This window comes from Trichosurus vulpecula, chromosome 6, assembly GCF_011100635.1.
Source record: "Trichosurus vulpecula isolate mTriVul1 chromosome 6, mTriVul1.pri, whole genome shotgun sequence".
Lineage (NCBI taxonomy): Eukaryota > Metazoa > Chordata > Mammalia > Diprotodontia > Phalangeridae > Trichosurus > Trichosurus vulpecula.
Window position 1 is genome coordinate 219,364,130 of NC_050578.1, and position 22,910 is coordinate 219,387,039.

Consider the following 22,910-nt stretch of genomic DNA (forward strand, 5'->3'; position numbering starts at 1 on the left):
CAGTGGTCTTTGTGTATCTTCACTGAAGTTCTCAGTAGGCCTCTAAATAACTCACCTGCAGCCCCCAGGTCTGTAACTGTGCCAAGGCCAGCTGAAGGAAGTCCAGACTCATCCTCTGTGCCTAAGATATTTAAATCTGGGCAGAAACAGAACAATAAAAATAGTGCAAAAAAATGGAGCATTCTCTTACCTGCACTTATAAAATAGGGTTTTAGGATTCAGCAGGAAAGTGCCATTAATAAGATTGTGCTCTGTGCTAGGATTAGAAAACCAAAACTATTTCAGGCTTTTTGGTGTTTTAATTGAATTGTGTATGGGTTTTCTGGAAACTCTTGTGAGATTTACCATTACTCAAACAGCAGAGCAATTAAAGAGGCAAATGGGTTTGGAAAGGGATCAGAAGAAGATGGGAGCCGGTTGAAGACTAGAAGTTGGAGCATTGGGGACTATTGGCTCGCCAATCAAGAGTTTGCTCTTACCTGTTTCTGAGATGAAGGAGATGGCAGCCTGGAATCCCCTGAAGACCCGACTTTCATCTGCCTGGAAGCTGATTAGCATGACACTGGAGGAGCTCAGCCCAGGATGGGGCACAGCAAAGCCACAGTACCGAGCTAACCCAGTTCCAGCCCAGGAAAGCCAGCAGCATTGCCCATGGGCCCGTCACCAATGAGGGGGCATCCAACATTATAGCAAGAAAAAGAAAAGGGAGACTTTTCTCAAAAGCAATTATTGGGAAAAAATTAATAAACTCAGATATACCTAGAGATATTTTTAGCAAGAAAAGAGGAAGTTTAAGTTATGTATAATTAGTATCATTTCTTTTAAATACTTTTTAACCTTCTTCCTACTCCCAACATGTCAACTGTGATTTAGTCTCATAGACTATTAGAGGTTAAAAAAAAAAAGATAAAGACCTTAGCAATCATCTGCTCCAACCCTTGATTTCCCCAGGAAGTAAATGGCACATTAAAGGTCACACAGTATCAAAGTCAGAACCCATGCTCAGATCTTCAGGCTTCAAGTCCAGTGCTCTTTCTGCCACAAAGTGTATAAACAGTCCATTTCCAGGACCTGTAGCCTCTCCCAACATAAACACCATCTAAAAGCCTTCTATCTCACCACCACTCAAATTAGAAAGCATTGTAAGATTTGTAACATGTTCTACGTACTTTATTTCATGATTCCAGTGATTTCCATATCTTAATTATCTCCAAACTATCTTATCCATAGCTTGTTTGCACATTTGTGTGTTGTCTTCCCCATTATTAAGAATATTGTCTTTTGCCTCTTTGTGTCCTCAGCACTTTAGCACAGTGCCTAGCATACCCTAGACACTTCATGTATATTGACTAATATGTATAGTGAAGGTCATGATGCATGGACCCCTCTGGCAATCTGGGGAAGCCTATCAACCCCTTCTCAGATTCATTTTCGTACAATGTACATTTTTTGTACAATGACATGATCATGTATATTGACTAATCTTCATAATCTTTGACTTGTCAGTAAGGTGTTACTATGTACCCTATTTAACAAATGAGGAAACTAAGGCTGAGAGGTCACATGGCTAGATCATAGTCTCAGAGCTAGTAAGTGCCAGAGACAGGATCTGAACCTGGGTCCTTCTAAATCTAAGTCTAGGAGACTTTCCACTATGCTACGCATGTCCTTCTGCATACTTAAGCTCTGGTGGGGCAGGAACTAAGGGAAGATAAGGGAGGGTATTCTTTAAGTCTGTTTGTGGCACCATTCACTATCATAGAAACAGAATATTAGGGATGAACAGGATCTTAGACACTAGCCCAATGTGCTTGTTCTATTGATGGGAAAACTAGAGTCCTCCTTCGACTTCTTCATGAGTGTGAAAGTTCTCCCTCTGCCCTCCTCTCTAATCTACCTTTCCTCCAAAGCAGAGATGTGTGGCAGAGAAAAAGAATTATTCCAATTGTGGGCACTGTTTCTCCTACTGCAAACTCTGGTCATCATCCATCATCCATCTTTAAAAAAAATTGTAAACAGGTTATCAAATATACAATGAGACACTAACCTATTTCTTCCTTCCCTTCCACATCATTATACACTGTCACTGAGTCTGAGAGGCAGCCATCACTTTCTTCTACCTCAAAGCTCTGAAATTCAAGCTGAAAAAAAGGTAACATTATATACAAAGCCAATATCATGGTTAGTTAATTTGCAAGTTAGACTAAAAGATGTAATTACATCGAGTCCCTGAGGTGAGATTTGCTAATAAGTGGGACAAATCCAATCCAAAAAGCATCCATTAAGCACCTACTAAATGCAAGGCACTGTGCTAGGTGAAGGGGAAAAGGAAAAGATAGGAACAGGAGCTGTGATTTCACTGGTAATCCCTAGATAATAATGATAAAGGATGATGGTGATGGTGGTGGTGGTGGTGATAGCTAGCATTTATAGAGTGCTTTAAGGTTTGCAAAGCACTTTACAAATATTTCATTTTATCCTTACAATGATGGGAGGTAGGTGGTATTATTATCCCCATTTTACTGGTGATGAAACTGAGATAAGACATAAAGGGGTTAAGTGACTTGCCCAGAGTCACACAGCTAATTATGAGTCTGAGATGGGGTTTAAATTCAGGACTTCCTAGCTCCAAATCCAATGGTCTATCCTAGCTGCCTACAATGATGAGGAAACTCCCCTAATCGATAACAACTGGTCCAGGGTGTACAATTTGTTGTCGTTATTCAGTCATTTTCAGTCATGACCCCATTCAGGGTTTTCTTGGCAAAGATACTATATTGGTTTGTGATTTCCTTATCCAGCTCATTGTATAGATGAGGAACCAAGGAAAACATGGTTAAATGACTTGTCCAGTGTCACACACTAATGTCACTATTAAGTTCACAGAAACAGTAGCTTAATAAATTGCACTCCCACTGATAACCTGAGTTGCAAAGAGGAAGCATTTTTAATCTCTGGAAAAATCTGGATCAGTGCACACTGCTTGGGCTAACAGAGATGCAAGAAAACTTAGAGATCCCCAAGTCCAAAACAGTTCCCAAATAATAAAGCTCAGATTTGGACCCAGGGCTTATGGCTCCAAATGCAGTCTTCTTTCTACACCACACCATTACTTCATATTTAGATGGATCTTGAATGTAGCTAACTTTAAAACTGAAGAGAAATATAATTCTAAAGTGTATGCCAGGGGTCAGACCTCCTCTAAATGTAAGAAAGATAACTAGGAAAAAACCCTCAAAATAGTACACCTGGAAGAGACTTGATAGATGATCTCACCCCTCCCCCACTTTTTTATATGTAAGGGCGCAGACTTATAGACATAAAGTGACTTGCCTGAGGTCTCAGGGCTAGCAAGCTGCAGAAGTGGGATTCACACTAGGATCTTCTAAATTCCAGTCCAGTGTTCTATTAACTAAACCACACTGGCATAACTATCTCTTAATCCTATTGGAGAAAGAGCCCCAGAATAGATTCACGATATGTTCAAAAAGTTTGGCACTTTGGGGATAATCTAGTTCAGCCCCCTCTTCTTACAGAGGATAAATCTGAGTCCTAGAAAGGGCAAGTGATTTGTCCAAGGTCGCACAGATAATAAATAGCAGAACTGGGACATTTTCTTATTCAGTGTACTAGCTCTGCTTGCAGGCTAAAAATATTTTTTTCAATTCTGTTTATTTCTTCATCCATTTCCTTCCTTCTTCCTTTCTTTTTTGAAGTTTCCAAATGTCTTATTCACTCTTTTGGATGGGCTAGAAATAAGTGTTTCCACTACAGAAAAGAAAGTTATTACTGTACATTTTCATGAAAGGGAAGTAGATTCCTGAAGATCTCTAGAAAAGGGCAAAAGCTTAGAACAAATAACCTGAATGATGGAATTCAGTTCTTTGTATAAAACACTTTTTTAAAATGTGCTAAATCACCATTAATAGAGAAATGCTAATTAAAACAATTCAAAGCCACCTCATGCCTATCATTTTGGCTGATGTAACAGACAAGGAAAATGATGAATGCTGGAGGGGATGTGGAAAAATTGGGACACTAACACACTGCTGGTAGAGACGTGAACTGATCCAACCATTCTGGTAAACAATGTGGAACTATGTTCAAATAGCTATAAAACTGTGTATACTCTTTGACCCAGCAAAATCACTACTAGGTCTGTAACCCAAAAGGATCAAAGAGAAGGGAAAGGGACATATCTGTACAAAAATATTTACAATAGCCTTTTTTGTGGTGGCAAAGAATTGGGATTTGAGGGGAATGGCCATCACCTGAGGAACAGCTGAACAAATTGTAGTATATGATCATAATGGAATATTATCATACTGTAAGAAATGATGAGCAGGATAGTTTCAGAAAAACCTGGGAAGACTTACATGAACTGATGCAAAGTGAAGTGAGCACAACTTGGAGAACATTGTACACAGTAACAGCAATATTGTGATGATCATCAGTTGTAAAAGACTTAGCTACTCTGATCAAGACAATGATCCAAGACAATTCCAAAGAACCTAGGGTGAAAAACGCAATGCACCTCCAGGGAAAGAACTAATGAACTCTGAGAGCAGAATGAAGCATACTTTTTTTACTCTCTTTATTTTTCTAGGTTATTGTATGTATTTTCTTTTGCCACATGGCTAATATGGAAATACATCTTGCATGACTTTAAATATAAAATCAATATCATATTGCTTGCCTTCTCAAGAGCTGGGGAGGTGCAGGAAGGGGGAGAACTAGGGACTCTAAAAAATTTAATGTAATTAGGAAATATTTACTTAAATAAACAAAAAAGTTTTTTAAAAATAAAGTACTTTGTAAAAAATTGAAATAAAAAATAAAAAGAAAAGAGTAAAGAAAGAATTCAATACCCCAGATGATATATTGCTTCTCTGGGGTTTATCCTTGGTGCCTTTCTCTTCTGATGTTTTGCTTTCACGTTCTTTACTATCATCTCATCTAGTTTTGGGGCAACTTTATCAGCACTACTCTTTTTGATGGTCGTCTTTTTTCTCTTTTATCTCATTCCTATGTTCTTCAAATTTTTCCTCATACTTCTCATTAATTTCTGCATTTAGGAAACAAATTGCCAACTGTGTTCACCTCTGAACTTTCATCAGCAAAGTGTGGGTGTGGGGGGTGGGGAGTGAGTGTGGGTGTGCGTGTAAGTGTGTTCCAGACTCAAGCCCTATCATTTCCTGCCTTGGCCTTCAGCTCCATCAGTAGTGTTAATATTGTGATTTACAACAATCTTAAGTTTCACCCCTTCTTGTGAGTAGGAGACTCATTCTTCTCTCCCTGTGTTTCATTATATTCACCTCACCAGTACCTTGTTCTTTCCTTTCTGGAAGGTCATTCTCAAATGAAAATTGGAATAGATTTGTTTTCATCTTAAAGAGCTCCTCTCTGTATTCTTCAAGTATCTTAATCTCCTACTGAGGAAAAGAAGCTATGGATCAAATTATGGGTTATGGTTCAAGTCATCCTCATTCTCAGTTAAAATTCCATAATCTACATGAGTTCCCTTGGCATTTCAATGGAAGCAAAGAGGCCAGTGGGTGAGCAGTTGTGGTGGTAGCCATGACAGCTGCAGTGCACAGTCAATGTTTCATCTCTGTTTCTTTCATTTAAATCCATGGTAATCCTTTGAAGAGTATCATCCAAAATCAAACTGCAGATATCTATACCAACCTACCGGGTTCAATAATCATGGAATCCTAGACTCTTGGGACTGGAAGGGACTTTAGAATTCCAGCCCCTCTATCCATTGTAAGAATCCTTCTATCTTACTGTTTCCTCCTAGGATACTAAGCTGCTCCTCCATTGTGGATCTTCTATGTTGTACCCACTATCTTCCATAGTATCTTGCCTCACAGTTTTATCAGAGAACTTTCTCCTTCCCCTTCAAAATGCCTTTCAATTGATTCACTGGGTCTCCAGGCACCTTGTCCCAGGCATTTTTAAGATACTCTCTTTTCCTTAGCAAACCAGTCAAATCTTCATCAAAATCATCTATATTGTCAACTATTTTCTTCTGATGCTTCAACTGCAAGACAAGATGAAAACATCACCTCTGCCCAGAAATATTTAAACTTCCTACACAGGAATTTTTAGTCACACAGAGTGTTCCCCACATTTCTCCTTGTTTCTATCATTTCTCTCCATATTGAGTCAGCAGAAGGGGGTGGCAGTGGGTGAATTTAGTCTGGTCTTTAACACACATTCAAGGAAATAGCATATCTCCCAATTATCACTGTCAGGACTAAATAAGGTTGCCACTCACAAGAGAGCAGAATGGATTACAAAAATATTTTTCCTGGGGGCAATCAGAAGGAATAACCTGAGGATAGCTTTTCCATATGAAACAAGAAGATGCAACCTATGAAGTATACCACTATGAAGATTCCTTTGAAATGCAAATGGACTTTGTTTAATCTTTTGCACAATTAAATTCAATTCAAAAAACATTTATTATTTATTTTTTAAAGCCATGTCATTGACCCTGGGGATAAAAAAAAAACAACAAAATGTCCACTGACCTTTAAAAGCTTAAATAATTATGCCACAACATGTTCAAAGATAAGTATAATACAAAGGATTTTGAAAACAGAGAGAAGATTAGCAAATGGGAGGATTAGAAAAGATTATTTAGAGAATATAGCTTGCAATCTGAACTTTAAAATGAGGACTCCACAACATAGACATGAGAAGAAAATTCATTCCAGATGTTTCACACACCTTGTATAAATGCACAGTGGTAGAAGATAGAATTTCTTATTCAGGGAACAGCCAGTGGTCAAGTTTAGCTGGAATGTATGATGCATGAAGACAAATGATGTGAAATAAAACTGGAGAGGTAAACAAGGGTCATATTAGGAGGGCTCTAAATGCTAGACCAAGGAGGGGTCATTTTATCCTAGAAGCAAGAATGAGCCATTAAAGGTTTTTGAGCAATAAAGTAACATGTTTAGATATGTTCCTTTAGACGATTATTTTAATAGCTCTGTAGAAGGATTGAAGAAGGAAGAAACTGGAAGGAGGGAGACCACTAAGGAGGCTATTATAATAAATCGTCCAAGAGAAAGCAGATAAGAATTTGAACTGGGGTGATGCCCATGAGAATGCAAGGGATGCTGTGGATGTAAAATTGACAAAATTTAGCAAGTGATTGGCAATAGGAAGTAAGGGAAAAGAAAGTCAAGAAAAACTACAGTGTGTGATTAATAAGTTGGTGATGCCCTCAAAGGAAATAGGAAAGTTTGAAGAGTGGGCTTAGTGAAGGAAGGCGTTGAGTTCCATTTTGACTACATTGAACTTCAGAATCCAACAGGACATTCAGCCAAGTAAAGAAGCACAACTGGAACTCAGTGGAGACATAGAGATAAGCATTTTCGTTCATTCACTTCAGTCATGTCCAACTCTTTGTGATAGCTTTTGGGGTTTGTGGCAAAGATACTGGATTGGCTTGTCCTTTCCTTCTGCAGTTCATTTTTGCAGATGAGGAACTGAAGCAAATAGAATTAAGTGACTTCCCAGGGCCACACAGCTAATAAGTGTCTGAGGCCAGATTTGAATTCAGGAAGATGAGCATTCATGACTTCAGCCACCCAACTGCCCCAGAGATATAGAAGGCATCTGTATAAAGATGATAATTGTACCCATGGACGCATATGAAATCACCAAATGAAAGAAAGTGTATATGGAGAAGAGAGAAGAGTGACAAAGACAGACTCTTTGGAAATATACATGCTTAGGGTAAAGAGATGAAAGATTATTTAGCAAAGTATACTGGACATGTAGAATCAGACAGATAGGAAAACAAAGGAAGAACAATGTTACACAAATCAAGTGAGGAGCCATGGATAAATTAGATTCTGTTGTGATTATATCTTCTTACATGGATTCTAATCATAGCTCTGGTACTGCTTCTGGTGCTACTCAACTATTCTTTTTCTTTTTAATAATATTTTATTTTTCCACAATTACCTGTTAAAAACCATTTTTAAAATTTTTTTAAAGTTTTGGGTGCCAAATTCTATCCTTCCCTTCCCCCTCCCTGAGAAGGCAAGCAATCCAATATAGGTTATATGTGTGCAATCATGTAAAACATTTCCACATTAGTCATTTTGTACAAGAAGACAAAAGAAAAGGAAGGAAGGAAGCAAGGAAGCAAGGAAGGAAGGAAGATCATATGTTTTAGTCTGTATCCAGACAATATCAGTTCTTTCTCTAGAGGCAGATAATATGTTTCATCATGAGTCCTTTGAGGTTGTCTTGAATTACTGTATTTTTGAGAATAGCTAAGTCATTCACTGTTCCACTCAACTATTCTAAGACTCAGTTTCTTCACTTGTGAAATGGGGATAATTTGAGATGTCCTACCCACTTCATTACCTAGCATTTAAAGCCATCATCAATCAGACTCTTACTTTTGTAGTATTATTTCATCTTTCATACATTCTCCCTGAACTGCCTTGCTGGTTATTTCCAATACAAACAATTTCATCTCTTTTCTTGTGTCTGCACAAGCACTATTCCCTGAATTAAATGCACCACCTCTGCCTCAAAGAATCCATGGCTTCCTTCAAAGCACAGTGAAGATGCCACCTTCTGCTTGCGACCTTTCTTGCCAACATCACCACCACCATCTTCTGCCAGTTATTAGCATTCTTTTCCTCTACACAACAGTTGGAAGGGAATTGGCACTGCGGGAAAACTTCATGGCATTGTACCTAGCCCTGAGTGGCTAGAAAACTAGACCTGTTACTTAGAGACCAGATGTGTTTAATTCTTAACTAGGTTAGGCTGACCAGAAACCCAGTAAGATCCAAAGACTGATGCAAGGAAAGTGAAGTGTTTTCTCCCACTATATATCTGTTTTATCTGAAAATTGCCTCCATGTTGGCCAGCAGTTACTGTTTCCTTGTTTCTTTGTTTGAATTCTATATAACATGTAAATTATAGACACTGGGGGTGGGGGGAAGCGGGCCACCCTTTTTTGGCTTTCCCCTCTGCTGGATTATTTAAAAGACCACTTTCTAAATTATTTCACCTTAGGAATCTTTTGTTGTCAGCTAAAAACATAGCCAAAATACTGAGAACCATCAATAGATAAGTAATAAAAAAGTATGAAGAGTTTTCATAAAAATTGTAAATTTTCATAAAAATTGTAAACAGTCATCAACCACACAAAAACATGTTCCAAATTACAAGTAGTAACATATACTTATGTGTATACATGTATATGTGTATATGTACATGTGGGTATATGCACCTACACCAACACACTCTGAACTTCTACCTCACTTCATGTGTAGTGGAAAAGATGAAAAGAATCATGAATGTTGGAGGTCTATGAAAAGATGGATGCACTAAATGTATAGTGACAGAATGTTGAAGTGGTTCAAACAGTCCAGATTTCAATCCAGAATTATACAGGACAAAAAAGATGGGGCTTAACCATTCATTCCCTTTGACCTCATGATCCTTCACCTGGGTATGTACCCTAAAGAAGTCAAAGACAAAAATAAAGGCCCAATATATGTAGCAAATATCCACAGCAGTCCCCTTTGTGCTAATAAAGAACTAAATACAAGGTAGGTAGTCATCAAATGTGAATTTGAAGGGTAGGGGAGAGAGAGACTACAGCATGTGAATATAATAGAATCTTCTAGTATAGTAAGAAATAATGGATATAAAAATATAGAAAGGAGGAAGATTTATATGAACTGATGCAAAGCAGATAAGCACAATCAAGAGAACAAATATAAATACAACTATAAATGAAAATTAACTATAAGTTAAACCCTAATCCAATTTCAGTGATGCCACATTTCTACTGTCTCCAAAGAACACTTGTACAACAAAAGAAGTAGAGATGTTGGGAAACCATGTTCTCATTCTTCAGTAAAGCTAAGAGAAGAGGAACCCAGAAGAAAGAATGAGGGATAGAGCAGAAGTAAGCAAGTGATCCAGTACCTGGAGTGGTGAATGAAAAGCAAGGGGTAAATGGGAAACTGGAGAAGTATCCCTATGGGGTTACAACAGCAGAAGGCTCTATTCTCCTGCAGGTGGTAATAAGATTCTTCCTTGGGGCAGCTAGGTGGCGCAGCGCGTAGAGCACCGGCTCTGGAGTCGGGAGGACCTGAGTTCAAATCTGGCCTCAGACATTTGACACACTTACTAGCTGTGTGACCTTGAGCAAGTCACTTAATCCCAATTGCCCTGCCTTCCTCCTCCAAAAAGATTCTTCCTTAATATTCCTCTGAATATGAGTTGCTGTTTCCTGGGAGATCCAGAAGACTCCTTCCAGGACATCTTATCAAATTGACTAAAAAAAGATGGGAGGCCTTTAAAACTGAACTTCTGATAGTACAATAGTAAATTGTCTTAAGGAGAAAGAAAATGTGAGACATCTAAAGAAACAAACGTGACCACACAGGAGCTCTCTAATAAGCTAAGATTTTAAAAGAACAAGTAGAAAAGAAAGAAGGCAAGATAAAGTAAAGAAGAACTAAAAAAGTGGCAAGGAATTGTAGAAGTGGTCAGAAAAGCTAACACTGAATATAACAGTCATTCTAGAAAGGTTTGAACTACCTGCCTTCTGAGGGGGCCTTAATCACTTAAGATCCTAAGAGTTGTATTTCCTCCCAACTCAAGAAGAGATGAAGGTATCCTGGGACTGGAGATGGAAAGCAGAGCTCTGAACTGCAGTAGCAGTTTTTGGATCTCTTTGTAGTAAATTGTTGACAGGAAGTGGAGACAACATCTGCATTAATGACAATAGCAGTAGATGGAGAAGGCTTTCCATGACAATGACTCAAAACCTTGTAGTGGCTGAATCATGTTCCTTTCCCTGAATCACTAACCAGCTTATTAAGAGAATCCAGCAAGGCATAGCTGAAAAATTTGGGGGACAAAAAGAAATTATTTCTCCCTTCTTTTCTGTTGTTTCTTGCAACAGGAGGTATGGTTAATTACCAAGTGTTTCTCTGTTGCTTTAAATTTTATTTGTTATTTGTATTTTTTAATTATTTTCTAGCTAAAGATATAACAATTTTAATTACTGAATTTTGTGCTTTTACTAAAGAGAGTGTGATGAAGAAGTGAACCTTTGGATAATTTATTAGACAAAATTCAACCAATTGGGAAAACTCCTTCCAGGTCTGGGGAATAAAACATCTGGAGACTGAAAGTTGTATGAATTTTGTTGACAATCTATATTTTTCAGCCTTCTAAATTTGCAGAGAAGACTGAAAGAGGCAAGATCTTTGCCCTAGATTGAAACCCTCATCAGTTAATCTCATTATCTCCAAGTAGATAGGCTTGCAAAACATAATAGAGACACTGAAAATTGTTTTAAAGCTACATTTAAGGAAATAAAGTCAAACCAGAAAGAACGATATCATTACCTAGAAAGATTGTGTTAGTAGATTATAGAAGGAAAGCAAAACTCTTTCACCCGTATTTTGCTCCCATATTCTCCATCAAATGTAATCATCTTCAAACTACAAAGATCAGAACATCATTAATAAGGAATTGAAGCCCAACATAAGAGAGCTTCCATCCACTCCCATAGCTTTGATAATCTGCTCTATGTCAATGAATTCCAAATTCCCCTACTTTCAACCCTCACTTCAAATTCACCATGACCAAAACTGAACTCACTATCTCTTCTACAAAGCTTGTCACTCCAACGAACTTCACTAATTCTGTTAATGGCACCATCATACCCCTAGTCTCTAGAGTTCAAAACTTTAGAGTTCTCTTTGACCTTTCCCTCTCCCTCACTCACCCCCACCACGTCCAATAAGTTTTGGAGATGTAGCTAACTTAACACCACAATGACTCTTTTTACATGTTCTTCTCTCCATTCCCACAGCAACTAGTCTAGTTCAGGTGATCATCATCATCATCATCATCATCACGGGGCTGAACCATTCATTCCCTTTGACCCTATGATCCTCTTGTCTGAACAGTTATAAGAGCCTTAGAATTGGTCTCTCTGCCTCTAGTCTCATCCCCTCTCCAAAACATGTGCAAAAAGAACTATCCTAATTCAAAGGTCTGGTAATGTCCTTACAATACTCAAAAATTTTCCCTTAACCTTAATTCCATAGCCTTCTCTAGAGAGACGTCATTGATTAAACCACATCTAGATTATTGTGATCAGTTCTGGTATTACATTTTAGCAGGTATACTGACGTATTGGATTCTGTCAAGAAAAAGGTGACTGGGGTAGTGGGATGATGAAACTAGTGTTCCTTCTGACTCTTTTGGGATGTTGGCCTCCAAATACAAAGAAATAAAATAGCAACAAAACCACAAAGGAATAAAACCACAAAATATGAAAAGAGCTTTTGTGTCCATGTAAATAATTTACAAGAAGCTTATCTGACTTATATATAATGATGTCCATAGCTGTTGACATGGTTACGGTAATAAGGCAAAATTGTAAACAATTCATTGAAGTAAATAATTGGTATTGCCCTTACACAGTCAAACAAGAGTCAGTTTCATATCATATAAAACAAGGGAATTAGACTATATTTAAGTACTTTATATCTGAGAGAAAGAAAGGAAACAGAGTTGAGAGGCAAAATATCATCTAAGTTTGTCTGTCACTTTCTATCATCCCTTCCTGATCATCTTTCATCTTATCATGCCATCTCTTCTCAACCTGCTTGGGAAGAAGCAAAGAGATATGGAGAAAAGAATGTTCAAGTTGGAGGCAGAAGACAAATTGTGTGATGTCAAAAAAAAGTACCTTAACCCTTCAGACATCCAATGCCCTTAACCATAAAATGAGGATAAGAGTAGTTCAATGGAGGGTCTTTATCTTGTGTGACATTCCAAATAGGATGGAGGGCTAATTACCAGGTCACATCAAAAACTTAGAAGAAGTAAATTCTTAGGAATCCTCTGGCACTTGTCAACTGACTGACTGCCTAAAACCATGAGGACCAAGTGCTCAGGATTAAACCTGTGCTTTCTTTTATATAGGGAACTCCTAGGGAAGGGAATCTTTTCTACTAATTCAGATCAGCACATTTTCTGCAATTTATAGTGTTAGACTATAGAGTTGCCTAGAGTCTTGAGAGGTTAAATGATTTTCCCAGAGTCACAAAGCCAGTATATGTCAGGAGTAGGAATTGATCAGAGGTCTTCCTGGCTCTAAACCAGCTCTCTACCCACTCTGCCATGCTCCCTCTCAAGAAGCACAAGCTATAAGGGGCAAAGAACTGAGATCAATTAGAGATGAGCAAGTCAGAGTAGTTCTGCAGTGAAGAACCCAGTGAAAATTGGAGGTTGTATCCGAGGCAGCTAGAGTCACTGCTCCCTAATAGTAGAAGCCACTTTTTAAATAGAAAAGCTAATTATTGCCGCCCTGCCTTCCATAAACACACTCGGTGGGATCAGATCCTAATAGAACTTTATACTTGGGTTAGCCATGAAACCTTTCCTTTACTCTAAAATTGCTGAGGTGGCTGGGATAAAGGGAGGGTGGTGCCACTCAGATGATGTGACTTTATGATATCCATACTAGCTGGCCATGCCAAATAAGCACAAAATGGTGTGTTTCAGTCTTTGTGAAAACCTCAGACCTTAATGAGAACTATGGTCATCTTATGTGCTGATGGTTCAGGATGTATATTGGTGGTTGTTTCTAAGTTTCTCAGGGACTCCCATTGCAGAAGGAACTAAGAGCTACTGAGAATGTGCCCAGAAACCCAATTGTACCAGTTAGTAGACAGAACAATGATCCTTATCTGAATGGAAGAAAACAAATGTTTTTGCCATCTTGTGTAGGAAATAGGTAACTTTAAACTGAGCACTAACTGTTCTGGGCAGTAATTATGAGACCATCTATAAGGGCAGTACCTTAATGATGTGGTCTTCTGGAGCATGAATAATCCAGCGACAACTGATCAGATTTGTATAGAAATCCGGATAGTGCAAACTTTGTATTATCCCTTCTTCAAAAAGGACAGTAAAGGCAACACAACCAAAATCTAAAATAAAAACCAAGAGTAAAAGTTTTCTCTCCATTTAAGCACAAATGAAGTTTTATTTGAGAGCAAATAAGATTACATTAAATCTTTAACATCCCATCATTATCTGCAAAGGTGCCATCATTTTGGTATGCATAATTTCTTATCAGAATGGTCAACAGGACAAAGACACAGAGATGCATTCAGTGTCCAATGTATCCCCTTGCCTGCCACAAAATTAAGTTCAATTTCCATGCTCTGTTTAACAGTCAGGCCTGGGGACATAAATGTGTCACATTTACCTTCACCTCTGTGTTCACTGTTGTTGTTCAGTCATTTCAGTCATGTCTGACTTTTCATGACCTGATTTTGGGATTTCCTTGGCAAAGATACTAGAGTGGTTTGCCATTTCCCTCTGCAGCCAATTTTTACAGATGAATTTTTACAGGCAAACAAGGTTAAGTGACTTGCCCAAGGTCACACAACTAGTAAGTGTCTAAGGTTGGATTTGAACTCATGTTTTCCTGACTCCAGACCCATTGCTCTATCACTGCACCACCTAGCTGACATGCTCAGTGTTAGGACAGCCCTTCAGCCAAGATCCTGTAGCCCCAGTTTTTCACCTGAGCTACAAAATAACAAAGTGAAGTAAATTACTTTACCAGGAGAATGATTTGGTTTAAGAGCTTTGTAGGTGAGTACAAATCCAGTGCCATACTCTGTAGCATCAGAGACAAACTTCAGCCTTACTGAGCTGGAGCTAATGAAGATTGGTGAAGGGACAGCCACACCACAGAACTTCCCTGCAACATATCATCAAAGATTCTCAGTTCAAAATCTAGTGAGGAAAAACAAAGATACTTCCTCAGTTCACTGAAGATCTGAAGAGGAATTGTTTACATTGCAGTACTTCAACCCCCTGGGCATTCCATCTCCTTTCCTGGATTCATTTCAACCTCCAACACCAACACCAACCCTTTCCATTACCAATACACTTTACAATGGCTAGTCAGTATTTCTCTCCACACTCAACAAAGGTAGGTGAGTCACCAAGGCTGGATCAGTCAGTCATAATGGATTATGGGACCAGAGATTTAGAGATAGTACCATCTAGTTCCATCCCTTTATTTTACCAATGAGGAAACTGAGGCCCATCAAAGCTTAAAAAGTCACACAGGCAATAAAAGCCATGATTCAAATCCAGGTCCCCTGAATCCTCATCCATAGCAAAACAACCAAAAAGGAGGTTAGAAAATTAGATTCCTGGTTCAAAATTCCTGGAGCAGGCTGGAACCATAATAACCCTCAGCTGGCAGTTCTGTAGGAGGCTTCATGTGACAGCCAGCATAAATACTAGTCCTTGACAAATCAAAGCCCATCTCATGTTTTACTTTCATAACCATCCTGATAACATCCTTGCTAAGCCTAGATTTTGGAATCAAAAAGTTGAATTTTTTAATTCAAAAAGCTTCAGCTTCCCTACTCTTCCCAGTTTCACCAAGCCATCTCTCACTTTTCAGCATGAAAAAAAGCTTAAAAATATGGTGTAAATAAACAGAAATGTAATTCTAATAAGCCGATCCATTGTTAACACCATAATCCATCAGAGGCTTCTGAGCACCAGTGAGTCCAAGCCTTCCCCCTCACCACAAATGCTCATTAGGCACTGGTTTCTTCATGGTAGCACAATGTAAACCTACTCACCAATGAGCTTGTCTTCTAGTGAATATACAGACAGGGAATCCAGGCGACAGAACTCCTCAAATTCCACATCCAAGTGGGAAAAATTGAGCCAGATGTGCATCTGCCCCATGACATGCACGGTCCAGACACACAACCTACAGACACACAGAGTGAAAAAAGGTTTGGGTTTCTAAATGGCAAGTGCAGGTGATGATGATCAAACAGATGCAGCTGGACTTGGGAAAGGGGAGCAACTGAATGGTGCTTACTCACTCATCGCTTCCATAGAACTGGTGGGGATGTCTTGGGAAGCGGAGCTGCCCCTCAGACCCTGAGAGCTGGCCATCTTGGTCACTGCACAGGGCTTGGAAAGGAAGCCAAGGAAGAACAGCATTGGCCAGTGATAAGTAGCATTATTTGAACCCCCCAAAAATAAACAAACCACTCCAGTTCTGTTTGTGTTGCTGGTGACATTGTGTGTCCTAGGTAAGACTGCATGGGGTGTCTTTGCATCTGACTAGGGCCTGATGCCAAGTGAGGAAAACAAGAGCAGTGAAGCTTAGTTCCTGTTGGATGCAGGTATGCCAAGTCCTGCAGGGGCCACCTGGTAGAGACCAAGATGAACATGAGAAGTGACTATACATGATGCCTTCATAATAAATCCTTACAGGCTACCTCTTAACTCATTTCATCTTTCATATGTGATAATGGAGGTCATCCTCTCATTCAGACCTGTTACTTACTGAAACTAGAGGCAGACATCTGTTCAGTTACGAGAGGACTCTCCCCCAATATTCAGAAATATAAATAAGCTTATTATTTCATAAGGTCATAGATTCAGGACTAGAAGGCACCTCAGAGATTAGCTAGTCCCATCCTGCTCATTTTACAGATGACAAAACCAAGACCCAGAATGAAATGCTAATGAAAAGCTAACAGTTACAGAGGTATTAAGAGTCTGAGCAGAGATCTGAATTCAGGTCCTCAAACTAAAAATCCAGCATTCTTTCTACTTCATCAGTGAGCTGTTGCTTACCCATAGAGCTTCTCATCCTTTGCCCTGGGTGAGGAAAGAGAAAGCCTTTTAATACAACCATATTTGTGAAAATCCTGCCCCAATCTATCTGATAGTCTTAGAAATAATCATCATAACTTGCATGTATTTATATAACAACTTACAGATAATAATCATACATAGTTATATAATATTTGCAATTTAATAATATCTAATATTTATAAAGTACTTTAACATTTACAGAAAAGTCTTTATTCATTATCTCATTTGAGCTTCACAAAAGCCCTATGAGATGGGTGCAACATGTAGAGAATTGTCACAGGATCATGGAAGCATAGATTTCAAGCTGGAAGGGGTTCCATTTTATGAATGAGGAAACTAGGGCTTAATGAGGTCAAATGACTTGCCCAAGGTTCCATAGATAACAAAACTGTGATTTGAACCCCTGTACAACTTTAAGCCAGTGCTCTTTTCACCACACTGTGCTATATCTATGGACATACCCAACCTCTTACCATGGATATCCAAACTATACCTTTCCAAGAATTGTGGTACTAAAATTGACCTTCCAATGTATGTTTCTCCAATGTGCAGTTGACAGAAGCACATATTGAAGAAAGAGAATGTATTTCAAGGAATAAGTTCTCATTTCAAATCTCTTGTTTACTGTGTTACCTTAAGTAGGTCATCTAACATCTCTGTGCCAACCTCACAAAGCCTTTGTGAGGTTAAAATGAGATAATGATTATAAGGCATTTTCCAAAACTCTATAAATGGTTTTTTTTATTGTTATTTGACCATCACTACAGGCAGATAAAAACACTCATTAGATCTAACACTCTGGTTTCTGGTTTCTTTTCTAAAGAGTTATTTTGGGTCCCTCAGAAAACTTCCTAGGTGAAGCAGTATTTAAGTGGGGCTTTAAAAGATAAATGAGAGTTCAATGGGCAAAGGTGGGAAGAGATGAGCATTCTTGGAACTAGGAGCAGCCTGAACAAAGACACAGAGATGTTAAGATAAACTCTATAATGTAAAGGGGAAGGGTAGAGAATTGTCATAGCATCAGAGATATAGAGTTAGTAAGAACCATAAGTATTAAGTCCAACTCCTTTGTTTTTCATATGAGGAAACTGAGGGAGAGAGAGGTTAAGTAACATGCTCAAGCCCACACAACTATTGTGTGGGATGAGATATAAGCCTATGCCTTCCTGAATTCAAATTCAATACCCTATCTACCATGCCATACTGCCCCTAAGCCAGTTGGACTAGAGCAGGGGTAGGGAACCTTCAGAGGTGACATGTGGTCCTCTAGGTCCTCAAGTGTGGCCCTTTGACTGAATCATTTTGACAGAAGTGAAATTTGGGTTCAATCAAAGGGCTGCACTTCGGGACCTAGTGATTCCAAACTTCACAGAACAAATCAGTGTATTTGTTCTGTGAAGTTTGGATTTAGTCAAAGTGCTGCACTTGAGGACCTAGAGGGCCACACGTGGCCTCAAGGCCACAGGTTCCCCACCCCTGTACTAGAATACATTATTTGGAAGGGACTTTTAAGAAATAAGTTAGGAAAGAAAGGTGATGTTGATTTGCAGAGTCCCTTGAATGACAAAGAAGTCTAGACTTTCCTCAAGAAGAAACAGGGAGTCACTGGAGATTTTTGAGCAGAAAAAATATGCTCAGATCTAGGAATTTTTAAAAGATTATTCTGGAAGCAGTGTGAAGGATGGATTAATAAAGAGGATAGTGAAAATGGCCAACTGTAAGACAGTTACCTTAAAATTCCAAATGAGAGGTAACAAGGGCCTAAACTAGGGTGGTAGCAATCAAAAGACAGAGAACAAATATGAGAGATATTGAATCGATGGCAAAGCCATAACCGAGAATGTCATAATAGAACAAGTGCTATAAGTCATACTAAGGGCAAGCAACATACAGGATGCTCTCTATTTAAGGAAGAAAGAACACAGTCCCGTGAGGGGAAAGGTAAAGACCCCAACATATCACGATGGGGCTACTGCTTGAGTAGCTGTCCAGGTGAGGGGGGAGAACAGTAAGGGAGTACCTTACACCAGTCTACATCCAGTAAGTTCTATTCTATCTAATCTTGCTAAATGCTAAGCTCTGTTGTTTCCATATGATTCAAGGACAGTTCTGTTGATACCCTCTAAATTCAGTGCCCAGGAACAAAGTGCTTCATTGTCTACTTACCCCACCCACTCCAGATAAAATAGAGAGAATCTAGTAGCTAACTAAATGTGGGAAGCAAGAGAGAGAAAAGAGTTAAGATAACATCAAGGTTAGGAGAATGGGAAATGCTGCCATAGACAGAAATAATAAAGAAAATCCATTTTGAAGGAGAAAGATGAAGTAGGTTTAAAGTATATTCAGTTTTATTAGTCAGTGGGATATCTAGGTGGAGATGTCTCATGGCACTTAGAGGTGCAAGACTGAATGAAACTCAGAAGAAAGATCAGAACCACTCATGTAGATTTGATAGTCATCTGTGTAGATGTGCTATTTGAAGTACTGAGAGTAGATGAGGTCATCAGTGAGAGTATAGATAAGAAATAAAAGGGTGAGGGATGGATTCTTAGAAAACACCTAAATTAAAGGTTGAAGAAGAAGGTGATCCAGCAAAGGAAACCAAGAAAGAGTGACTAGAGAGGTATCTAGAAAAGCAGGAAATTGTAGTATCCCCGAAGTCAAAGAAGGAAAAGGAGATCAGGGTCACCAGCAGATAATGTAGCTAATTCACATATTTCAGTTGTGACATATAGTTACAGAATGTCAGAACAGAAGAGACTTTGGAAATTTTTAATCCAATTACCTCATTTTATTGCAAGGGATCTTGCCAATAACTTAATCAAAAAGTAAGATACAATATGACATCAGAAATCAATGTATTCCTAATTATTGCTACAGGACTGTCTAAAAAAATTTTAAATTAATTGTTAAATTATTATATTAATTCTCCATTGAACCTCTAAATTAAATACATTTTATTCTGGATGGACATCTTGAGAATAAATAATTCCTATATGCTCTATGAGACACAAAAGCATAATTTGGAGGCTGCCTTCCCTCCAATTCCTCCAGATCTCAACCTCCAACCCTACACACTCTTTGCCCCCACCAAAAGAGTAATTCTAACTTGGGTCTTTACAAGACATTGGCTTTATTACCCATTTCAATAGTGTTGTGAATCCAGGGAAGCACCTTGGTCAGGTCTGTAAAGACCCCTGGAGTTCCTCTGTAACTGGCAATTTTCTGACAGTTGTGCCTCCAGCTGCGAGCACATCCCATCCCCCAGGAAGTCACACCAGCTAGAGTCCAGGCCCCATGCTTATTCCTGCACATCAGGGAGCCCCCCGAATCACCCTACAGGAAGAGAAACTCTGTTGTCATTAATGTCAGCATCAGTACCAAATGGAACTTCTTCCATTCCTTGCCTTGGAACTTCTGTAAGAGTAACAAGGAAGCCTCCTTAAACTCTGAGTTAAATGAGTTCTGGGGAATGGGGATAGTATAAATGAAATACCCATATAGTCCTCAAAACATTATAGCCTACACTTTCACCCTCTTTCTTTTCCCTCTAGTTGTTTCTTCTGTCATCCTGAAGGAATAAATATCCCTAAGTAAAGTTTCTTGATTTCTCCCCTCCCAGATCCCGTGGCTGAAGCTCAAGAAACAAGAAAATCATGCTAAGGTTACTGGCTCCCTGTTTAGGACTGGAGTAAACGTTTGTTGACTTGTCAACAGAAGACAGGGAAAATAGCAGACAATGGCCAGGATAATGCACAAACGGAATAAGTCAATCACCAAATAAGAGAACTGACCATTCTTCATGTATGGGAAGAAAAATAAGCATCCTCTAGCCATTAAATCTTATCCTATAGCTGAGGGTTGAGTAAACCTTCTTAGCCTGAGAGAAAGAGATCAAATCAACAATCCAAATGGGCTTTTGACTTGTGTTTTCTGACTCTGATTTAGATCCCTAGACTCACCACCTCCAAATTCCAGCCCTTCTGCGCTCAAGGGTAATCATGAAGAGTTGGTTAATCCATCTCTCCCCAGGAAAGTAAACCAGAATGAGAATTTAGTGTGTGTATTATCAAGTCAGGCTCTGCTTTCCCCTACCAACCTGACATGCATCCTTTCCCCCATCTGGAAAGCCAGCACAGAGAAGTGTATTGCCCTTGATAGGCCTCTTTAAAGTTAATAGCATAGCTGCACACTTTCTCTTGGTCAGAATGGGCAAGTCCACTTGATGCAAGACTTGAGGGAGGCGGCCATCTAGGAAAACAAACCAATATGGAGATATAACAGAGCATGGAGTCCCATAGTCTCTTGCACGTAGAGTTTACCAGACCCAGGTTCCCAGGGCTTGGGTTCAAGTGTTTATCATATTGAGTTGTTGGTGGATCCAGTGGGATGGGATAGGGGCTCCTTACTCTCTTCCAGACGACCCCAGCCTGCGGTGGTGCAGATGAATCCCGGCTCAAAAGTTTCCCCCTGTTTGGGAAGGCATACAGGCCCAACAAATTGGCCTGTAGGAAATGACAAAAGAACTTGTCCAAGCCTGGAGAAGATACCCAGGCCTCAGCCTCCCTTGCAGGACACACAAATGCAGCTATATCTTTATTGAGCAACCAAGATCTCTTAGATTTGCTTTGACCCCTAAATGGTGTTTGTTCTGATACTCCCTTTGGCAAGCATCCTTCTCAAGCCCTTAATTGTCATCAGAGTGGCAGAAAAACTAACAGGGGAAGCAACTCCTAGGCAGGAATGGGGAACCTGCTGCCTCAAGGCCATATGTGGCCTTCTAGGTCCTTAGGTGCAGCCTTTTGACTGGATCCAAGTTTTACAGAACAAATCCTTTTATTAAGGGGATTTGTTCTGTGAAGTTTAGATTCAGTCAAAGGGATGCCCTTAAGGACCCAGAGGGCCACATATGGCCTTGAGGCCACAGGTTCCCCACCCCTGTTCCAGAGAAACACTAGAATCAAAGAAAGCCTTGGCTCTCTTCTCCTTTACCTTCTATAAACATGGAACTGCAGAAGAATTATCAGCAATGATAATGACCATTGCCCAGAATGCCTTAACCCAACCTTCTAGTCATACCCAGTTCTAAAATTAGATCAGGCTTCACAGACCAAGAACAATTGCTTTAGAGGGTACTCATGAGCTCGACTGTCAGAATACAAGCTGACATGGCCCAATGGAGCTAAGGGCAAAGCAGCCTGGATTCTCTCTAGCCTCAGATGGTTACCAAACTTGAATGTGCCATTCATCTTCAAGAGGGCAATGTCATAGTTCATTGGTTTCCTGAGTGTGAAATATGGGTGTCTGATGATAGTATCCACAGAAAGGGTCTGCTCTCCTTGTTCTACCAGATTCATATCATGTTCTCCTGCAGTAACATTCAGAAAAGTTTTCATATCCCTATGGAGAAGAATATAGTTTAGGGAAAACAAGGGAACAAGCAACCATAGAGATCCCCCAGGCCACAGGTAGTGAATAACAATCACCATTAACCAGTACTAACTAAATATCTTTGTGTGCAGGTATCTGGACTAGTCCCAGAGGGAACTCCTCCTCTATCCCAATGTAAAGATTATAATATGCCCTATAACTAATTCTAGAGTCCATTAGTACATTATCCTGCCTCCAACTTTGAGCACAAAAGTACTCTATTTCTGGCCATGAATCACATGACAAAGGGGGAAATACCAGCTGGCCTCCAACCATGTGACTTTCCATTCTTACTTATGCATGACACAATGAGCAGCTGTGATCACCCATTGGGCAGAGATGATAGTTCCTCCACAGAAGTGCTTTTCTCTTCGTTTCAGAGACACCTGAAGGACAAAAACCTTAGATAATGACAATGTCTTTTATTTGAGAATACTTTACAGGTTATAAAGTCTTCTCCTCCCTAATCCCATTTGATTTTCATACTAGTACTACAAACTGAGCAAGAGAGGGGTCCTTTGCTCAACTATTCAAATGAGGATCCCAATTCTCAGAAGGGTAGAGTGATTTGACCAAAGTCACACAGCCAATAAATGGTTTTTCAAACCATTTTCAAAACCATAGAAAATCTTTTTCAAACCATAGAACAAGAGGTTTAGAGGTGGAAGAGACCCTAGAGCCCGTCTGGTCCGATTCCATTTTCAAGATGAGGAAACTAAGACCTAGAGAGGTTACATGACTTGCCCAAGATA

At 39.3% G+C, this 22,910-nt stretch overlaps 1 protein-coding gene across 1 annotated transcript in view; it reads right to left on the reverse strand.

Annotated features, from left to right (window-relative positions):
• OVCH2 (ovochymase 2) overlaps positions 1–22,910 on the reverse strand; it is a 53,199-nt gene that overhangs the window by 11,744 nt on the left and 18,545 nt on the right. Inside the window, exons 4-16 of the mRNA XM_036765095.1 lie at positions 22,453–22,544; positions 21,956–22,128; positions 21,138–21,233; positions 20,828–20,979; positions 19,869–20,064; positions 16,708–16,731; positions 15,945–16,035; positions 15,693–15,826; positions 14,651–14,791; positions 13,879–14,009; positions 2,048–2,141; positions 480–611; positions 56–145 (exon numbers count right to left, since the gene is read on the reverse strand). Of these exons, the coding sequence (XP_036620990.1) occupies positions 56–145; positions 480–611; positions 2,048–2,141; positions 13,879–14,009; positions 14,651–14,791; positions 15,693–15,826; positions 15,945–16,035; positions 16,708–16,731; positions 19,869–20,064; positions 20,828–20,979; positions 21,138–21,233; positions 21,956–22,128; positions 22,453–22,544 (1,546 nt within the window). The remainder of the gene's footprint in view (positions 1–55; positions 146–479; positions 612–2,047; positions 2,142–13,878; positions 14,010–14,650; positions 14,792–15,692; positions 15,827–15,944; positions 16,036–16,707; positions 16,732–19,868; positions 20,065–20,827; positions 20,980–21,137; positions 21,234–21,955; positions 22,129–22,452; positions 22,545–22,910) is intronic.